This window comes from Ranitomeya imitator, chromosome 1, assembly GCF_032444005.1.
Source record: "Ranitomeya imitator isolate aRanImi1 chromosome 1, aRanImi1.pri, whole genome shotgun sequence".
NCBI lineage: Eukaryota > Metazoa > Chordata > Amphibia > Anura > Dendrobatidae > Ranitomeya > Ranitomeya imitator.
The window spans coordinates 616,210,374-616,226,473 of NC_091282.1; the positions used below are offsets into that span (position 1 = coordinate 616,210,374).

The window sequence follows — 16,100 nt, forward strand, 5'->3', positions numbered from 1 at the left end:
ATTTTCTGAGTACCTCTTGTGAGATGTGGTGGTTGTGGCCCTACGTGTCCCAGGAACTGTGGCCTCAGGTGCCTGCATACAGATGTCATGGCTGCGCCCATTGGACTGTTTTGCTTTCTCCCATGGTTGACTTTCATGTTCCTTCTCTGCAGGTGAAGCCAATGACAAAGATGTTCAAGTTGTGGAATTGCCCATCGTGGACAGCCTTCACCCGAGACCCCCGTACCTGCCGCTCGGAGTGCCTGAAGATCTGGCGGACCGCCTGATGCGTTTACATGGGGATCCCGCTGTTTGGTGGGTCTCTCAGTTCGTCAAGTATTTGATTCGGCCGCAGCCCTGGCTAGAGAAGGAGATCGAGGAAGCCACCAAGAAGCTGGGCTTCAAGCACCCAGTGATCGGGTGAGTAAGGGGGTCCGGACTGTATGGAGGGTCCCGAGAATGGACCGTACACTATATAGTAATGGGGGTCCGGACTATATAGAGGGTCCAGAGAATGTACTGTACATTATATAGTAATGGGGAGGTCCGGACTGTATGGAGGGTCCAGAGAATGGACCGTACACTATATAGTAATGGGGGTCCGGACTGTATGGAGGGTCCCGAGAATGGACCGTACACTATATAGTAATGGGGGGTCCGGACTGTATGGAGGGTCCCGAAAATGGACCGTACACTATATAGTAATGGGGGGGTCCGGACTGTATAGAGGGTCCCGAGAATGGACCAAACAGTATATTGTAATGGGGGTCCGGACTGTATAATGTTTGTCCTTTGTAGTCGAAGATGACCATGACTTCAGGGTTAGAAGAGAATTAGTAGTTATGGGTCCGGAGGTTCGCCCACATACAGTTAAGTCCATATATATTGGACAGAGACAACATTTTTCTAATTTTGGTTATAGACATTACCACAATGAATTTTAAACAAAACAATTCAGATGGAGTTGAAGTTAAGCCTTTCAGCTTTAATTTGAGGGTATCCACATTAAAATTGGATGAAGGGTTTAGGAGTTTCAGCTCCTTAACATGTGCCACCCTGTTTTTATAGGGACCAAAAGTAATTGGACAGATTCAATAATTTTAAATAAAATGTTCATTTTTAGTACTTGGTTGAAAACCCTTTGTTGGCAATGACTGCCTGAAGTCTTGAACTCATGGACATCACCAGATGCTGTGTTTCCTCCTTTTTGATGCTCGGCCAGGCCTTCACTGCGGTGGTTTTCAGTTGCTGTTTGTTTGTGGGCCTTTGTCAGAAGTTTAGTCTTTAACAAGTGAAATGCTGCTCAATTGGGTTGAGATCAGGTGACTGACTTGGCCATTCAAGAATATTCCACTTCTTTGCTTTAATAAACTCCTGGGTTGCTTTGGCTTTATGTTTTGGGTCATTGTCCATCTGTAGTATGAAACGACAACCAATCAGTTTGGCTGCATTTGGCTGGATCTGAGCACACAGTATGGCTCTGAATACCTCAGAATTAATTTGGCTGCTTCTGTCCTGTGTCACATCATCAATAATCACTAGTGACCCAGTGCCACTGGCAGCCATGCATGCCCAAGCCATCACACTGCCTCCGCCGTGTTTTACAGATGATGTGGTATGCTTTGGATCATGAGCTGTACCACGCCTTCACCATACTTTTCTCTTTCCATCATTCTGGTAGAGGTTGATCTTGGGTTCATCTGTCCAAAGAATGTTCTTCCAGAACTGTGCTGGCTTTTTTAGATGTTTTTTTTTGTAAAGTCCAGTCTAGCCTTTTTATTCTTGATGCTTATGAGTGGCTGCACCGTGCAGTGAACCCTCTGTATTTACTTTCATGCAGTCCTCTCTTTATGGTAGATTTGGATATTGATATGCCTACCTCCTGGAGAGTGTTGTTCACCTGGTTGGCTGTTGTGAAGGGGTTTCTCTTCACCATGGAGATTATTCTGCGATCATCCACCACTGTTGTCTTCTGTGGGCGCCCAGGTCTTTTTGCATTGATGAGTTCACCAGTGCTTTCTTTCTTTCCCAGGATGTACCAAACTGTAGATTTTGCCACTCCTAATATTGTAGCAATTTCTCGGATGGGTTTTTTCTGTTTTCGCAGCTTAAGGATGGCTTGTTTCACCTGCATGTAGAGCTCCTTTGACCGCATGTTTGCTTCACAGCAAAACCTTCCAAATGCAAGCACCACACCTCAAATCAACTCCAGGCCTTTTATCTGCTTAATTGAGAATGACCTAACGAAGGGATTGCCCACACCTGTCCATGAAATAGCCTTGGAGTCAATTGTCCAATTACTTTTGGTCCCTTTAAAAACAGGGTGGCACGTGTTAAGGAGCTGAAACTCCTAAACCCTTCATCCAATTTTAATGTGGATACCTTCAAATGAAAGCTGAAAGTCTGAACTTCAACGGCATCTGAATTGTTTTTTTTAAAATTCATTGTGGTAATGTCTATAACCAAAATCAGAAAAATGTTGTCTCTGTCCAAATATATATGGACCTAACTGTACTTGACATAAGGAAACAGATGTGGTCAGTACACCAGATTCTACTTGTGCCTTGCGTACAGCGCGCTTTCTTTTTGCTTCAAAGATTTTCCTAACTTTAGCTGCACGTGCTCCTGAGGTGATCCTGCCCCGCAAACCCGGACGATCCAGGGCAAGCACTTCCCATTCATTGGTGTTGACTTCCAGGTTTTTGAGAGACACCTTAAGGCAGTCTTTATAGCGCTTCTTCTGCCCCCCAGCTGCTCACTTTCCTTTGCACAGTTCTCCGTACAGCAGTTATTTCGGTAATCGGCTATAAGGCATTCTGACCATGTGTCCAGTCCACCTGGCTTCGACTTTCAGCAGGAGAGTGTAAACGCTGCAGAGCCCAGTTTGTTCCAGCATTGCCGTGTCCGGGACATTGTCTTGCCACCTGATGTGGAGGATTCTGCGGAGGCAACTCATGTGGAAATGATTAAGCTGTTTAGAATGCCGGCTGTAGACTGTCCAGGTCTCACTAGCATACAGAAGTGTGGTGAGGACCACCGCGCAGTAGGCCTTCATACTGTACTGGACTGTATAGAGGGTCCGAGAATAGACAGCACACTATTTAGTAATGGGGAGTCCATGATGTATAGAGGGTCCCGAAAATGGACCGTACAGTTATAGTCATAGGGGGTCCGGACTGTATAGAGGGTCTTGAGAATGTACTGTTCACTGTATAGTAATGGGGTCTGGACTGTACAGAGGGTTCGAGAATGTATTGTACACTATATAGTCATAGGGGGATCCGGACTGTATAGAGGGTCCGAGAATGTACCGTACACTATATAGTCATGGGGGGTCTGGACTGTATAGAGGGTCCCGAGAATGGACCGTACACTATATAGTCATGGGGGATCCTGACTGCATGGAGGGTCCGGAGAATGGACCTTACACTATATAGTAATGGGGGTCCGGACTGTATTATAGAGGGTCCGAGAATGGACTGTACACTATATAGTGATGGGGATCTGGACTGTATAGAGGGTCCCGAGAACGTACCGTACACTGTATAGTAATGGGGTCCGGACGGTATAGTAAGAGGGTCTCGAGAATGGACCGTACACTATATAGTAATGGTCCCAAGAATGGACCGTACACTGTATAGTAATGGGGTCCGGACTGTATAGAGGGTCCTGAGAACGTACCGTACACCGTATAGTAATGGGGTCCGGACTGTATTGTAAGAGGGTCCCGAAATGGACCGTACACTATATAGTAATGGTCCCGAGAATGGACCGTACACTGTATAGTAATGGGTTCCGGACTGTATATAGGGTCCGAGAATGGATCGTACACTGTATAGTAATGGGGGTCCGGACTGCATAGAGGGTCCCGAAAATGGACCGTACACTGTATAGTAATGGGGTCCGGACTGTATATAGGATCCGAGAATGGATCGTACACTGTATAGTAATGGGGGTCTGGACTGCATAGAGGGTCCCGAGAATGGACCATACACTGTATAGTAATGGGGTCCGGACTGTATATAGGATCCGAGAATGGATCGTACACTGTATAGTAATGGGGGTCCGGACTGCATCTGCATAGAGGGTCCCTAGAATGGACCGTACACTGTATAGTAATGAGGGTGTGGACTGTATAGTAAGAGGGTCCCGAGAATGGACCGTACACTGTATAGTAATGGGGGGTCTGGACTGTATAGAGGGTCCCGGGAACGGACCGTACACTGTATAGTAATGTGGGGTCCCAACTGTATAGTAAGAGGGTCCCAAAAATGGACAATACACTTTGTAGTAAAGGGGGTCCAAACTGAATAGAGGTCCTGAGAATGTACCGTAAACTGTATAGCTATGGGGGGTCCTGGGGATGTGCCTTACACTATATAGCAATGGGGACTCCTGGGGGCGCACCATACACTATATAGCAATAGGGTCTCAGGGGGATGTTCTATACACGATAAAGCATTGGGGAGTCCTGGGGACGTACTATACAGTATATAGCAATGGGGTCCTGGGGATGTACTATACTGTTATGATCTGGTGGCCTAGGAGCAGCATGAGACGTATTCTGGAGAAGGTGGTACCTTTACTGACCGCAAACCCTGAACTAGCAGCGCAACTAGAAGTAGCCGTGGGGGATACCTAACACTCCCTAGACCCCTCGACACAGCCTAAGAACTAACTACCCCTAAAGACAGAAACGGGAAAACTATCTTGCCTCAGAGAAAATCCCCAAAGGATAGACAGCTGCCCACAAATATTGACTGTGAAAGGAGAAGGAAATAACATACGCAGACATGAAATCAGGATTTAGCATAGGAGGCCATACTATGCGGTCAGTATTAAAACACTAGAAAATATCCACCACAGAAAATACAAAACACCACATCTGACTATAAAGACATGGAGGGTATATCTGCATCTCCAGAGACAAAGCTAGGCTGCAAAAATCCTTCACAGACAAAGCTGGACAAAACTAAACAAGAAAATGCACAGACTATAAGGTCCACAGCAGGTGGACAGCAAAAACAAGGCCAGAACTTATCTTTGAAGAAATGAACAGCAGACCAGGAGAGACCAAGAATGGATGTGAATCCTCCAAAAACAATGGACAACTGGCACTGACTAAAGGATAAAGCAGGACTTAAATAGCCCAGCCCAAATTGCAAAAAATGGATACACCTGATAAATGCTGCGATCCAACTACCGCAGCACTACCACTCATAACCACCGGAGGGAGCCCAAGAGCAGAATTCACAACACTATACACTATATAGCAATGGGGGGGGGGGGGGAGGGGGGGCCTGGGGGCATACTATACAGTATATAGCAATGGGGGCTCCTGGGGACGTACTATACAGTATATAACAATGGGGGTGTACTATACACAATATAGCAGTGGGGGTCCTGGGGGCATATATGTTATGGCAGGATGACATTGAATACGGAGACCTCCTTAATGAATGCTCTTCTGGTGTATCATGTCCACATTCGGTTTCTCATCCCACTACATATTATTCACGTTATCCCACATTTTCGCTCCGCAGAGTCCACGTTAGAAGAACAGACAAGGTTGGGACGGAGGCGGCATTCCACCCCATAGAGGAATACATGGTGCACGTTGAAGAACACTTTCAGCTCCTCGCCCGCAGGATTCACATCGACAAGAAACGTGTTTATTTAGCAACAGATGATCCTGGTTTACTGCAAGAGGCAAAGTCCAAGTAAGTGTGAGTCCTGGTACACGGCTAGCTGAGATCTCCAATGTTTACACTCCCTGGGGGCGTTTCTTTTACTTTAATTTGTGTATTTTTGGCTAGAAATTAAATCTTATTAAAAATGTTGGATCCTGTAGGTCAGAGGTGGGGAATCTTTTTTCTGCCAAGGGCCATTCGGATCTTTATACCATCCTTCGGGGGCCGAGCAAACTCCGCCCACAAAGTACATCCTGACTCTGGCACTGGTGTCAGGACGTAATCTTTCATTGCAGGCCCTTCAGTGTTCAGTAGTGAACACTGCATATGTGTGCTAACAGAGCAAGAAGAAATTAATGAGCTGCTTGTAATCAAAATACACGTGCCCCAGAATGTGGTCCCTGAGAATCTGCTCGGGGGCCTGATAAAAGGTTATTGAGGGCCTTAACTGGCCCTGGGGCCTGAGGTTCCCCACCCCTGATTTAGGTACTGCAGCCTCCGTGTGTCATAGTACATGGCAGACTGCAGAATGAGTTACCAGTGAATCATATTGCTTCTTCGGAGCCTTCTTCTAACCTGGTTAATGACCATTTGAAATCTGTCATGCTGAATGCTTTTTTTCTTGTGGTTTGCTGTCAGGAAAGAGTCCAAAAACCCCTATTTATATTTAGTCCCTTAAAAACATTTAACATCGGTCCCTGGTTGACAATTTTCATAAGCTCTAGATTGTATACTACTTAAAGGGATTGTCTGCTTTATACAAATTTTTATAAGGAGCCCAGACAATAAGATGATCTAGGGTGTTCTGCAATCAATCAACAATATGAAGAAACCTAGCACAAGTTTTCAGTTCCCCTGCAGCGCCACCACAGGAGAAATCAAGTATTACAAAATTCCCATTTAAAGCGAACCTGTCAGCAGGATTTTGCTAAGTAAACTACAGACAGTGTCAGTTTGACAGTGTTACATTAATTAAAATGATACTTGGGGTAAGGAAATCTGTCTTGTGGTTCTTGTGTAATCAATGTTAGAAGTTTTGAGTGAATGATATGCGCAGGATGTAGGCAGAGTCTTATCTTTCTGCTCTAAGCCAAAGAAACCAATGAGCCAGGAGCTTCCACTGACCCTTGTATTAGTTACAGCTCCAGAATCTTCGGCCATGGTCATTTTTCTTCTAATTCTGGCCCAAAGCACTCAGAAGGCTTCATCATTGATGCATAGACAATGGCTTTGAGTACAGGCCCTTTCTTTGATAATAAGACTATCAGGAAACCAAGGGAGTGTTAAATCTTTAATGTTACAGATCAACTATTAGCTGAAGAGCTTAATAGAAACGGGTAAAAATCCTGTAATAACGTTGCGAGAACCAGCGAGGTGATGATCACGGCAGCTCTGCTGAATGATGTGCAGAGGGGGAATGGCACCAGGAGCGGCTGGAGATATGTTCCAGTCCACAAGTGGCTTCAGATATATTAGAGTGTAATTATCATAGTGCGGCTCTTTCATGAGTGACTAGAAGCCTCTGATTCATTGGGAGAAAATGATATGGAAAATGCAAATGGCTTGTACATGAAAGATCTCGGCATAAAATCCCTCATCCTTTCATACAAATTAGGATCCTTGTTCCATTGTCAATTCTATGTTTTTTGTCAGCACTTTTTAACTATTTTGTTACTCCCTGTTATATAAAGCATTTCTTAAAGGAATCTATCACCATGATGGGCATCTTCATATTAGTGGGCAGTTGTGCCCACTGTGGAAACCCCTGTCAAATTGATAAATTTCTCATTAGAGCAAACTTGTTACATACCGTATATACTGGAGTATAAGCCAAGTTTTTCAGCACGTTTTTTTGTGCTGAAAACGCCTCTCTCGGCTTATACTCAAGTGAGGGCCCCAGAAGATGGACGGGGAGCGGAAGTGGCGGAGCAGTGGGTCACAGGAGGCAGGAACCGGCAGCTACAGCTAAAGCCTGTGCCCGCTGCTAAAGAGAAATGAATATTTACTGCGATCGCAGTAAATATTCGTTTCTCTTGAATGGCGCGCACAGTAGTCACAGCCACCGGCTTTCAGTGGCCGGGCGATCACGTGTGCCCAGTACTTAAGGGAATGAAGAGCAGTGAATATTTATTCCCTAAAGTAGGATGGTTTATTTTTTATTTTTAATGTGGGCCATGCGTACCAGGATTGGGATGAGGAGCTATGCATACCAGGATTGGGATGAGGAGCTATGCATACCAGGATTGGGATGAGGAGCTATGCATACCAGGATGGGGATGAGGAACTGTGCATACCAGGATTGGGATGAGGAGCTATGCATACCAGGATTGGGATGAGGAGCTATGCATACCAGGATTGGGATGAGGAGCTATGCATACCAGGATGGGGATGAGGAACTGTGCATACCAGGATTGGGATGAGGAGCTATGCATACCAGGATGGGGATGAGGAACTGTGCATACCAGGATTGGGATGAGGAGCTATGTATACCAGGATTGGGATGAGGAGCTATGCATACCAGGATGGGGATGAGGAACTGTGCATACCAGGATTGGGATGAGGAGCTATGCATACCAGGATGGGGATGAGGAACTGTGCATACCAGGATTGGGATGAGGAGCTATGCATACCAGGATTGGGATGAGGAGCTATGCATACCAGGATTGGGATGAGGAGCTATGCATACCAGGATTGGGATGAGGAGCTATGCATACCAGGATTGGGATGAGGAGCTATGCATACCAGGATTGGGATGAGGAGCTATGCATACCAGGATTGGGATGAGGAGCTATGCATACCAGGATTGGGATGAGGAGCTATGCATACCAGGATTGGGATGAGGAGCTATGCATACTAGGATTGGGATGAGGAGGCCATGCATACTAGGATTGGGATGAGGAGCTATGCATACCAGGATTGGGATGAGGAGCTATGCATACTAGGATTGGGATGAGGAGCTATGCATACCAGGATTGGGATGAGGAGCTATGCATACCAGGATTGGGATGAGGAGCTATGCATACCAGGATTGGGATGAGGAGCTATGCATACCAGGATTGGGATGAGGAGCTATGCATACCAGGATTGGGATGAGGAGCTATGCATACCAGGATTGGGATGAGGAGCTATGCATACCAGGATTGGGATGAGGAGCTATGCATACTAGGATTGGGATGAGGAGGCCATGCATACTAGGATTGGGATGAGGAGCTATGCATACCAGGATTGGGATGAGGAGCTATGCATACTAGGATTGGGATGAGGAGCTATGCATACCAGGATTGGGATGAGGAGCTATGTATACCCAGGATTGGGATGAGGAGCCATGCATACTAGGATTGGGATGAGGAGGCCATGCATACTAGGATTGGGATGAGGAGCCATGCATACTAGGATTGGGATGAGAAGCCATGCATACTAGGATTGGGATGAGGAGCTATGCATACCAGTATTGGGATGAGGAGCTATGCATACTAGGATTGGGATGAGGAGGCCATGCATACTAGGATTGGGATGAGGAGGCCATGCGTACCAGAATGGGGATGAGGTGGCCATTTACACCAGGATTGGGATGAGGAGCCGTGCAGACCAGGATAGGAATGAGGAGCCATGCAGACCATGACGGGGATGAGGAGCCATGCAGACCATGACGGGGATGAGGAGCCATGCAGACCAGGATAGGGATGAGGAGCCATGCATATCAGGATAGGGATAAGGAGTCATGCAGACCAGTATAGTGGTGAGGGGGCCATGCATACCAGGATAGGTATGAGGAGTAATGCAGACCAGGATGGGTTTGATTAGCCATGCAGACCAAGATAAGGATTAAGAGCCATGCATACCAGGATGGGGATGAGGAGCCATGCAGGCCAGGATGTGGATGAGGAGCCGTGCATATCAGGATAGGGATAAGGAGTCATACAGACCAGGATAGGGATGAGGGTAACATGCATACCAGGATGGGGATGAGGGGACCATGCATACCAGGGTAGGGATAAGGGGGCAATGCATACCAGGGTAGGGATAAGGGGGCAATACATACAGGATGGGGATGAGGGGTCATTCATACCAGGATAGGGATGAAGGGGCCATGCATACAAGGATGGGGATGAGGGGACAATGCATAACCTTCTTTTACTAGAGTCAATAAGTGTTTATTAGTTTTTTTGCCGTAAAATTAGGTGCCTCGGCTTATACTCGGGTCAGCTTATACTTGAGTACATACGGTATATGAATGTCCCGAGTCCACCTGAGCAAGAACATCATGCAACTATGTCTCTATATCATAATAGGGCATATTGGCTGGGTTATGTTGGGTTTACACCTAACCCTAATTTTTGCTCCATCACAAAAGTAGAACACCTTTTTTTTATGGCAGTGCAAAATCCCCCAAAGGTTTCCACCATAGTGTCCAGCCTTTTGCTGTGCCAAATAACGATTCATGCTGCATCCATTTTTTTGTGCAACCTGCCACTGTGACAGTGTATGGCTCCTCCGGTGAAGATGTATACATAACTTTAGCCTAATGGGAGAAACTCTTTAAAGACCTGTCACCAAGTCAAAATGGACAGATGTTATTTGTTTTTAAATCCGACATACAGTTTCAGAGATATGGGCCTTTTTATTTAGTGTTAATTTTTATGGTCTTTACTGAGGGGGTGTGGCTCTCGGGATCCTCAGGGGCGTGTCTTTGTGCTCTTCTACTTTATTGCTCTGTGAGTTATGCCCTATTGTAAAGACCATAAAAAAGTAGCACTAAATAAAAAAGCACATATCTCTGAAACCATAAGGCGGATTTAAAAAAATAAATAAAAAATGTAATACGTAGGCAATCAGTGGGAAGAAGAGCAAAAGCTAAGCACTCTTTACCTGATGACTGGCCCTCTTTAATACACTGCTTATTTCCAGTCTTGAGATAGGGGTGCATGTGCCACGTGGGGCTATATTTGCAAAATCTCAATTCCCTAATGTGATTTTCGTTGTGGTTTCCACTGCAGATACCCCCAGTATGAGTTCATCAGTGACAATTCAATATCGTGGTCAGCCGGTCTGCACAATCGATACACAGAAAATTCCTTGCGGGGCGTCATCCTAGATATACATTTCTTATCACATTCGGACTTTCTTGTGTGCACCTTCTCCTCGCAGGTGAGTTAAATGAAGGACCAAGCTTTGATTCTTCTTGTCAAGATGTGTCAATAATGATGAAATGATGATTTCAATAATGATTTCCTAGACAACGAGCTGTAAACAAAAGTGTGAACCGATGCACATTTGAATAAGCAGTAAGCTGTAAAAGTATATACTCTTTCTGACAATATCTATCTTTGATGATGAAAAAAACTCTTTGCACAGAGCGGTCATCAGAGAGTGACTTACCAAGCCGATGCTGCGGCCTTGCTGGAGATCCCCTGATATGACACTGCCGCCCAAATGTTGCGCACAAACATTCAACCTTTGTAGAGGGATTTTTTGCATTTTTCCAAGTTTTAAGGCTGTGGGGTAATTCTGTGGCAGAGAGCGTTAGTATAACGTTAATTTAATAGATAAGATATTGATGGAGCTTTCAGGTTGCACAAAGTAATAAATCTCTGAGGACGGACTGACTTTATAACCATGGCCACATTGTCATTTCATTCATCGACTTTGTGTATTCTCAGGGTAAAGTCAAAAAATGATTAGAATCCGATTATGTTCTAGTCTTCGGCATTTTACCTTTCCCTTCCATTATGTATTTTATCGTGCTGCAGGTTTAATGACCCAGTGAAGGAATAATAGAAAGAAGTATGTCGTCTCTGAAAAATAGGGCTAAAAATAATAGAGGATATTTCTGATATGCCAAATATTTAAGGACAGGTTCTCATTTGGCCTTCACCCCCTTGCCTCTGATGCCAATTTTCATTTTTACGTTTGCATTTTTTACTCCTTCTAAGAGCAACTAATTTTATATTTTTACTTCGACATAGCGGTAAGCGACTAAGCGGGCGTGTTTTTTTTTGTGGGCGAGTTGTAGTTTTTGATGGCACCGTTCATGTTACCATTCATTGTACTTCATAAAGGGGTAAACATTCCAAATGCTTCGAAAGGGTGAAATAAACAATATTTAGCAATTCTTTGTTTGGGGGGGGGGGAAGGTGGTGATGTTTGTAAAAATTTGGTGAAGTTTAAGGGTAAATGTTAGCAGAGATCTGGAAAATTCTGAAGGGTTCCCAAACTTTCAGACGGCAGGGATGAGTGGAGGGAACGAGTCATATTTTACAGGTCAGTAGAGTAAGATATGAGTATTTGTTCGATAGGTTGGAAGATCGATATGGAGTGGAGGTGTTTGATGGGTTGAAAGCTAGGTATTGGGGTATGTCTGATGAGTGGAGAGCAAGATATGGATATGTTTGATAGATCGAGGGCTCTGGATATGGGGATATGTTTGATGGTTAGGAGCTAGATATGGGGATTTGTTTGACGGATTGCGAGTTCAATATGGAGAGGTTCTGATGAGTTGGGACTTAGGAGATGTTTGATAGGTCGAGGGCACTAGATATAAGTTATGTCTAATGGGAAGAGTGCACTAGATATGGGGTTATGTCTGATGGGTCAAAGAGTGAGAGAAGGTGGCCCACGCAGCCGCTGATGTGACACCGCACTCGTTCACAACTCTGACAAGGCTGAGAGGCCCTTTTCACTAGCTCCAGTTAAACAGAGCCCTGCCAGCCCAGTAGGACTGCCACTAGTTCCTCATTAAATATAAGCCCAGTCGGATAACAGGATTGTATCTGGCCAGAAACCAGCCCAGGTAACATGTGAAGTTAAAACCAAGAGCATGAATGTGTGGATTCAAGGATCTAAATAAAAAAGCAGCCCAAGGTTAAATTATATATTTAATCGCCTTCAGGGCACAGTAGACAATACACTATATGCACAATGTGTGGTGACACTGGGAGTCAATGGGTGCCCCAGTCTGCTAGCCTAAATCGTATGGAACAGGGATCATCCCACCGAACACCTGCTCTTCTTTTACCATGGGTATGAAACTGCTTAGGTAACACTGGGTGAGGGTAAAACAGTATGGATTACTTTATTTAAGCACAAAACAGGCAAATAACACATAAAACAGTCCCAGCACAATACCCAAGATGGTGCAAAATTACAGCGTCTCACCCTTCCGCTGATTTGCCAGGATAAGAGCAGCTGTGACTTCAGGGCTTCCAGGGCTGACTACCCCCACCTGTATCACGCACAGAGACGAGGTAATGACAAGCTTAGGAAGATGACAGCCCATTTAGATACAAGGCCAAGTGACCAGAGGGTCACAACCTAGCTTATCCGAACATCTCCATGGAGCCAGGTGACTGGTGGGTCCCAATCCTGGCTTTCCCAAATATATCCATGGGGCTCAGGTGACCGGTGGGTCCACATCCTGACCTCCCCAAATTTATCGATGGGTTCAGTGATGGTCAATAGAGCAGATCTGTATTCAATCAGCTGGGGCCGTGGTCCCCTAAGTGCCTTCCTGTAGAATGTCAAATCTGTGTCCCTCATGATGGAGCCATGATCTGGCAGGTATCCTGTAGAGCAGGGGTGTCAAACTGCATTCCTCGAGGGCTGCAAACAGGTCATGTTTTCAGGATTTCCTTGTACTGCACAGGTGATAATTTAATCACCAACTCATTATTTGTGTAGGTGATTAAATTATCACCTGTGCAGTACAAGGAAATCCTGAAAACATGACCTGTTTGCAGCCCTCGAGGAATGCAGTTTGACACCCCTGCTGTAGAGTGTTCTTGGCTTTGGTTTTGTAAAGAGTCTCAGGATCTTTTGATCTCTCGATCTCTTGGCTTATCTGTTACAGAGGCAAATCCCACTTATATAGCTCACAACTGTTGTCTTTCAATTCAGTATCCAGAGGTCAACAGGAAGATGTTATGAGATTAACTCGCATTGTTCAACTATTGAATCAGTTTGTATAGTTTTTACTCCTTTGTTTTGCAAGTTAGCAAGTTAGCTGGCCTGGACAATGTGTAATCAACATATCAGCAAACATCATTCTTCAATTATTAATTAATTAGATCAGAGCCACAAATGTTCAATCAGGGACAGACAAAACTCCCAACAATAGCATAAATAATTAGAAAAAAGGAGTCCAAACGCTGCCAAATAGAAAAATATTTCAAATATTTATTAAATGGTAACATACAATCAGCAGAGCAATAAGTAAAATACTGTAGTATATATAGGGTTACTTATGTGAAGGGTTCAGATAACAATCACATACCACACCAACAAGCTAGTGCGACTTAAGGTTCAAAGTTCACAGCATAAGACAAGTCTATCGGGCCCCCCGAAGAAGCCTACGCGAAACGCGCGTAGGGGCTGGCAATCCTCACATCCACACCACGACTGATATGGGTAAGGTCCAGTCCTGTATACTGTCTGTGACAGCTATTCTTACATAGGCTCCTAGTGGGACTGAATGAGGAGTTTTTTTCACTTTTGATAGACTTGTCTTATGCTGTGAACTTTGGACCTTAAGTCGCACTAGCTTGTTGGTGTGGTATGTGATTGTTATCTGAACCCTTCACATAAGTAACCCTATATATACTACAGTATTTTACTTATTGCTCTGCTGATTGTATGTTACCATTTAATATTTGAAATATTTTTCTATTTGGCAGCGTTTGGACTCCTTTTTTCTAATTATTTATATAATCATTCTTCAATTACTCTGCATCTCTGTTATCCAGGATAACAGCATAATATTTTACAACAAACGACAACTTAAAAGTCAATCTTACATGCTTATATGAACGATAACACACAAAAATGAACTAGAAGAAGCCGGCGGCGAAACGTGCATCGGGGTAAGGGGCCGCTGTGCTAGACACATTCATCTGGAAACTGTGAACATTATCTAAGGTAGTGTGGAACTTGAGCACTTTATTAATTATTGGGATCTGGTCCTTTCTGGACTATACATTGTCATATGCTTTCTATTTATATACTACCTCATTTTGCCTGGTAATTACAATCTTTGCACAGGAGCACTTTATGGACATGTTATATACTTGTACTTTGCACTAGCGATAGAGCAGCACATTAATGTACAGGCTGTAGATTACAACTTTGCACTGGAGCACTTTATGGACATGTTATACACTACATCCTGATTTAATTATGAAATAATATCCTATTTTCTCTCTATCTTCGGATCCTTGATTATAGTTAATGTACTGTACACTAACATCGTAATAAATGTTCCCAGTATCCTTTATATATTATAATTGATAGGGGAGATTTATAGTACCACTTGAATTTGAATATTGAATTTATGTCTTCCCCACCTGTAATTATGTACTATATATTATAATTGTCCCCTACATGACATTTCTGTTTATAAATATATTTTAATTTTCTGAACAAATAAAAAATAATTTTTATCGTGGATCTCTTCTCAGAACTGAACCCCTTTCTTTAATTGATGGCTGCAGTTTATTTTTGTGTGTTATTTTTGTGTGCCTAATAACTTATATGAACAGTAGTCTGTGTTTTCTTGACCAACCAAACAACAAATGCATAAATTCAAAAGTCAACATATAGATAAGTCTATGGGGGCATGGGCTTTAGAAGTGAACAGCAAGCATGACAGATACTGAGAGCACATGGCCTTACAGAAGCATTTTAAGCCGTTGGTCTGTCAAACCCTTTTCATTCGCGGGATGGGCCTTATCCCCCTCCCCTAGGTGTTTGTAGCTAAAAGTCTCAAAATCTATGAAGAATCATAACTTCCAAACGGAATGTCATAAGGCGGTGGTTCTGGTGTCATTGGATCCGGCCGGGCCCCTGTTATGCTTGGAGGCCAAACAGGGCTTCGCACCTTGCCTCTAATAGCTGTTCTGCACAACTCCTCACTCTGGGGTGCTAGAATGTGTCGAGACCCTGGATGGTGTTCCGACCGTTCCTGAGATCTCGAAAATGTAACCGGTGTGTGGCTAGGACATACCATAACTCCATATTGTCCTTAAATCTCCTTATGAAATCCTACCTGACTGTAGAAAGTTTGAGTGAAGCAGTCACATAGCATGGTGGTCATCCTATATGAGCCTGGATACCAGCTGGTGGGGCTGGACTACCTGCTGCTCCAGGTGTCCTGTTACAGCTATAGGAGGACTGTAAACTGCCATTAAATCCCCCCTTATTTTTCAAAGTGGGTTATCAGATTACCACATTTACTACATGAATATATAAAAGCTCAGTGATAATTGGTTATACAGTATATTAACCACTTCCCGTCATGAAAGTCGGTGCCAATCCGACCTGTGACGCCTATGTGGCATCATGGCAGGATCGCATTCCTGCAGGTCAGGTGAACAGGTTAGCTGAAATGTCACCCGACCTGCAGGTACAGGGGGACTTGTACTTGAGCCCAGGGAGAGTGGC

General features: G+C 44.3%; 1 protein-coding gene across 1 annotated transcript in view; it reads left to right on the top strand.

Moving 5' to 3' along the window:
* FUT8 (fucosyltransferase 8) overlaps positions 1-16,100 on the top strand; it is a 288,014-nt gene that overhangs the window by 228,086 nt on the left and 43,828 nt on the right. The window contains exons 8-10 of the mRNA XM_069726425.1: positions 153-399; positions 5,523-5,699; positions 10,667-10,817. Coding sequence (XP_069582526.1) covers positions 153-399; positions 5,523-5,699; positions 10,667-10,817 — 575 coding nt within the window. The remainder of the gene's footprint in view (positions 1-152; positions 400-5,522; positions 5,700-10,666; positions 10,818-16,100) is intronic.